The sequence below is a fragment of the Liolophura sinensis genome, chromosome 6, assembly GCF_032854445.1.
Source record: "Liolophura sinensis isolate JHLJ2023 chromosome 6, CUHK_Ljap_v2, whole genome shotgun sequence".
Classification (NCBI taxonomy): Eukaryota; Metazoa; Mollusca; class Polyplacophora; order Chitonida; family Chitonidae; genus Liolophura; species Liolophura sinensis.
Window position 1 is genome coordinate 70,449,649 of NC_088300.1, and position 6,000 is coordinate 70,455,648.

At 38.1% G+C, this 6,000-nt stretch overlaps 1 protein-coding gene across 1 annotated transcript in view; it reads right to left on the reverse strand.

The window, feature by feature from the left end:
- LOC135467511 (U5 small nuclear ribonucleoprotein 200 kDa helicase-like) overlaps window positions 1–5,165 on the reverse strand; it is a 33,020-nt gene extending 27,855 nt beyond the window's left edge. The window contains exons 1-7 of the mRNA XM_064745284.1: window positions 4,992–5,165; window positions 3,834–3,997; window positions 3,221–3,392; window positions 2,784–2,973; window positions 2,434–2,492; window positions 953–1,045; window positions 368–523 (exon numbers count right to left, since the gene is read on the reverse strand). Coding sequence (XP_064601354.1) covers window positions 368–523; window positions 953–1,045; window positions 2,434–2,492; window positions 2,784–2,973; window positions 3,221–3,392; window positions 3,834–3,997; window positions 4,992–5,165 — 1,008 coding nt within the window. The remainder of the gene's footprint in view (window positions 1–367; window positions 524–952; window positions 1,046–2,433; window positions 2,493–2,783; window positions 2,974–3,220; window positions 3,393–3,833; window positions 3,998–4,991) is intronic.
- Window positions 5,166–6,000: the final 835 nt, after the last annotated feature.

Here is a 6,000-nt window from a genome sequence, read left to right on the forward strand (position 1 = left end):
TGCAAATCAGAAAACAAATCTTATCCAAGCTGAAGCCACCATTATCACTGAATATAAATTAACAGACTCTTTCACTAAACTTCTTGAAAGAGGCAAGTATAACAGTTCAGTTAATAAGCATGATTTAACTTACTAAAGTTTGATACTAAGTTTACAAATGTATACAGACAATAATACAGAGGTTACCACAGAACTGAGAAGGGGCAACATATAACAATAGAGTAAAACCAGCAACATGTTAAGTTTTACCACGCCTGTAAAAGGGCAGTAAAATTAAGAACCAGCCCTCAAAAACTCCACGCCGGTCCTCTGACTTACAAAACATAACTGGTCAAACACAGATGTGGAGTAATACCACTAGTCATACCTTGAGTATATCGAGGACATCTTTAGCTTTAGCCTGTGCTGTAGTGGGATCATCAGGGTAGTACTTGCTGAGCTTCCTCTGGATCCAAAAGGCATCGATGTCCCGGGGGTGGAGTTCCTGCTCAGCCTTCCTCATCATGGCGTCTCCACCGGTCAGCTTTTAAGAGACAACACATCAAATGCAGAAAACTAGCATATTAGTGCCTAAATTTGCTGGCATGCAGCTCAGCAGTTTACGGGCTTTGATAGCATGATGAATGCATTTCTTCTGCTTTGATTAGCAGCATATTTGAAATTTGGTATAAGAAACTGACAAATTATTAAACAGATTATTACATGAGTTAATATTAGAACTGTGTAGCCAATAATATAATCTCAGCAATGTTCAAAGAGAGCTAACCCAACAAAGTTCAAAAACAAACTATACCTTGGAAAGATCAAAATGAACAGACATGTATTTAATACATAGTTTCAGTTATGTGGAAAAAACAAGTTCAATTCATTTTTTTTTTATCTCCAGCATATGTTTGTGTGGCATTTCAAGGAAGCAAATGATTGGCATAGGATCTTGCTGTGCAATATTTACATTAGCGTGCAGTGAGGCATCTACAGTAGTTTCCTCGCCTTCATCGTCACTCTCCTCCTCCTCTCGGATTTCACCGTACATGTCTTCATCATCCTACAAAGCAGGCACCAAAGATGATGTAGTACAAACCTGATCATCAGATAACAAATCTACTGTACTAAGTACTTATTATTCGCTGAAATTTATTTTCATGGATATTCTCCAAAAATATGTTTGTGGGAACTAATTTTTGCGTATTTAAGAGAATACTGAAAAACACATCTTAAAATCTTAAAATTTTCCAAGATATAATATGGCCAAATTATTCAAGCACATAAAACAGGTCTATCATGGGTGGCTTTAATCCTCCTTTGTTTCCTGCGGTGTCGCTAATCCTTGTGATCTGGATCAGAGATTAAAACAATGGTGAATGGATTATTACTATGTGACATGATTACCTTCACACCATGAGCAGTACTAAAACAGGTGTCACTTCTTTTCGAATCATTGATGATTTTAAACCCCTGGCAAAGTAACCTGTCACCTTTTGAGCAGTTCAACGCAAAACATATTAATTCACCATTATCAGCGCCAGTCACTCATTCTTTACCAAGCAACATGGTAAGTTCTGCATTGCTTTCAGTTTTAATCGTCCTCTGAAGCAGGTCAGAAAATACAAACATTGCCGTAGCTGTCAAACGGCCATTGTGTTGTTGTACACACTTCACAGTTTGTTAGAAGCTCACTCATTGGACCAGAGGAGACACACAGCCAATGGGATAGCTTGTATCAGAGCGACATTCATTAGAAGCCAGCACATGCTGGTACTTACTTTTCTTTCACTTTACAGGCATAGTGAAGATTGATCAAAATAAAAGACGAATAAACTCCCACTTTGTTTTATACCCACTAAGCCTTAGCACCAGAGTTTGTATATATATAAACCCTAATTTCCCTTCCCTGCTGTCAAAAAATTTAGCTGGCCCGTTGGGCTTTGTTAGAACAACTCCCGTCAGCCTGGCAAATATTTCACTTCATTATTACTACTACCTGTAGTATATGATTCAATATTGGATATTTTTTTCGCTGGAATTATTTTTCGCAGTAAATTATTAACCGCAAAATCTGCAAAAATTAGTTCCACGTGAAAATTAAGTACTTCACAGTACGTGGTACAAACCTCACCATCAGATAACAAAACTGGTGAAGTACAAACCTCATTATCAGATAATGAAACTGTTGTAGTACAAATCCCATTATTAGATAACAAAACTGAAGTAGTACAAATCTCATTATTAGATAACAAAACTGACGTAGTACAAATCTCATTATCGGATAACAAAACTGATATAGTACAAATCTCATTATCGGATAACAAAATAAATGTACATGTAGTACAAACCTCACTATCAGATAACAAAACCGATGTGCTACAAATATCATCAGAAAAAAAAATGATGTAGAACAAGCCTCATTATCAGATAACCAGATGTGGTACAAACCTCATTATCAGACTCCTCAAACTGTACATTCACACCATAGGTTTCATCAATGTTCTCATCTGCAAAAGATGTTTGAGACATAAATAAACATCAATGGCATCATCTAAAAATGCACATTTTCTCTTACACATTCTTGAAAATTGACACTTTTGCTTTACCCTTACAAATAACTCTGATAACTAAGCCATAATTTCTCGACTTGAGAACTCTCAACACCTACTTTTCATACTTGTTCAAAACAACCTTCAGCGATAGGAAGAAGATGAATAGTACCTGAACCGGCACAGGATTCTCACACTTCTCCGAACATTCAGTCACGGCTCCCACTACCACACACGACAAATCCTCACCTGTTTGCATTTTCTCTTCTGTTCCCCAATCTGTGATTTTCTTGCCCAGGTTAACTAGAAGGGCAAATCGCTCCTCAGGCATTCCACTGAGCAATCCCTCAACTTCCTTCTTACGCTCCTTATCCTTCATCTTGTCATTTTTCAGCACAGCCAGCACCTCGTCTGCAGCTCCACACAAAACATCACGGGGCTGCACAACACATCAATGACTCAAATATGTATGTATGCTTGGGGTTTAATGTCATACTTAACAATTTTTCAGTCATATGACGAGGAGTCGTCGTCATCAGGAATTCAAATATGAGAAACATGCTTATTCCAACAGACTAAATGCAACTAAAAGGGGATATTTCACCTAATTTGAATACTTATTACAGTAAAATGATACAGTACCAAAGAAAGTATTCCCATTCACTGACTCTATTCAAGCTGCTTACCTGATCTCCAAGTGCGGCCTGTATAAAGCTGAGCAGAACCTCATACGTCTGTCTGGTCTCCTGTGTTTTGGGTCTGTACAGGATTCCCACCATGTCATCAATACCCTCAGAGAGCAAAGTAGTTCCTTTCATTTTCATCATGTCACGTTGAGCCTCGTCACGTTTCCTACGTCTGGAAAACAAAGAAGTAGAGCTTAAATCCGGACCTTACATGCAGTTACCAAAAAAATCATGTTCTTCAAAAAAAAATTTAATAACTTGCAGTCAAAGAAACTTATTTCACATTCGTAATATAGAAACTTTTGGCAGCGCAATGGTCAGATGCTGACAGAATCTCTTCATTAACATCCAATACCACACTAGAGTGCAGGTCTGAATCCTTTCTTTAGAAATCTACAAACATATACATATCAGCTGAGTACTGCTTTCTCAAATATCATTCTCCATCATTTCTTTCTCACATATCATTCTCCATCATTTCTTTCTCACATATCATTCTCCATCATTTCTTTCTCACATATCATTCTCCATCATTTCTTTCTCACATATCATTCTCCATCATTTCTTTCAGTTAAGGCAGTAGGATTTCTAAATAATTTGCCCGCGAACATACTTAGCTTTCTTTTCCTCCATCTGTGGTGGAATAGTTCGCTGTGCTTTATCTCCCATGCGGGAGCCAGTCAGCTTTCCCACAAGGGAGACAACTTCACCAGTGGGCTCATCTCGTGCTCTTCTGTCGATCAGAGAACGATCAACTTGGAGTACAAGATTTGAGTTCTGTAAACAGAAGAAAAGACAAATATGTTTCCAATCAAGGTCTCAAATTTGTGCAGTTCTCATGGATCGTTTTTGGTTCAGTGAGACTCAGAACAGGTAGTTGATTATGAGCACAACTCAATTTACACAAGGGAAGATAAAATGCGCGTGTGAAGATGCAGTGAATGTGGCTTACCGTTGATGCGACACATTAGAAGCAGTTATTCACCATAACTCTCCTAACACTTTGTGTTGCTCGATCCAGAGAGTTACATTCCGCAACTAGAACATATGGTGGCAAAGCCACACAAATGTGGCTCAAATGATCTAATGATGCACTGACCTGCCGAGCTGACAGAACATAACGGTTTTAACAATGTTATTTTGTCATCACCTGCGTAAAACTGCTTTCTGTGAAAACACAACACGTAAAGGGATGCTTCAAAACAAACACGTATGGTCCCTATTCCAATATGTATGACAAAATCAAACCATTTCCGTGCACAAGTTGGTCACCATTTTTGTCTGCCGTGCTCGCCATCATGTGACCTGGGGATTGTGGCTGGAAACGTCATAAGCTGTCAAGCTATAAATAGCTTGCATGTCAACAAAGGCAGTTTAAAATGACGTCTAATTTGACACGGTACTAATCACATGAAATTTACGGTGAGAATAAGATACAAGTAATGAGAAAATCAAGAAAATCTACATACAGCGATTTACCACATAATGATCTTTACATAGAGAGGCTACATATTTATAGAGATAAAAAACACTGCTACTTTATGTATCAATGAAGTGTCAATTTTTCCACGACCAATAAGGATGAATCTCAATGACAACTGAAGTCTTGCCTGGCACACATTTCCATGTTCAATCCTTGAACTAAAAACACGCAATAATAGCGAATCGATGTCGCGGGTAAATGTTCACACCTGGCAAAGAAGTTTTTAATTTTGTGCTTATAAGCTATTTATCAAACTTCGGACACCCTCGAGGCAAACTGCGTGCTTGCCTTGAAAGGAGCTGAAGACACATGAAGATTTTCGTAAAAGGCAGGGCTCTCCACACTTTCTGCAACACCTGTATGATGAGTTATGCTCAGGTAGCTGCCCAGCGCAGCAAGGTGAGGGTTACCAAGAGCCGGGGGTCTAGGGGCCTGTTGCCCCCAGCCACATCCGTGCAACATGCTCTACAATACATTCTCTGTCCTTTTTAAGCCATTTGCTATTGCATGTCACCAATTACTTATCACTGTCACTGTACAGTGATTTTGTGATATTCCAAGACAATAAGTAACACTGGAAACCTGGGAACCACTCATGTCATACAGTTTGTATGTCCGATAATGGTTCAGTCAGTTGAAAGAATGTACAGAAAACATGGTCATTGGGGAAAGAGGTCAGTAAATAACATTTGACTTTACACCCTACTTTACTTTATTCCGTTTATGAGTCAAAGGATTCATAGGAGACCAATTTAGACACCATCAACAGGCTGTTAAATTCCAAAACTAAAAGAAACTCAATCCTAAAGCTTTAGAGCATAACTTCAGAAAATTCAATTCAGACCTAACTGTGTAAGTTATGACATATAGATGTAGTAATTAGTTATTCAAGTTTCCAAAACAGCCAAAAAACTGAACTCATTGCTGAAATAAACTCAATTCAGCAAATAGAAAGAGTTTGAATTGAGTTCAAAATAAACTTTCACTGTACATCCTAATATGGAAATGATGGCAAGCATGTCATATATCAAAATGTGCCGTCTGCCACCTACTTTTTGATAACAATAACTGCAATACAAATCACCAACAATAATTTGTCAAAAGAACCTTAAGTTCAGCAAGGGTTATCAGCTACACCTGAAAAATCCCTCAAGATAATGCTAAAAACAAATACAGCCATAATGGGGACATTTGGAAGCAAATCTAGATACAATTGTCCTACTTCATTCTTGATTTCAAGATGACAGTCCCCATAAACTAACATGTTTACAGATGATTTAACTGAGCAACTACAGGT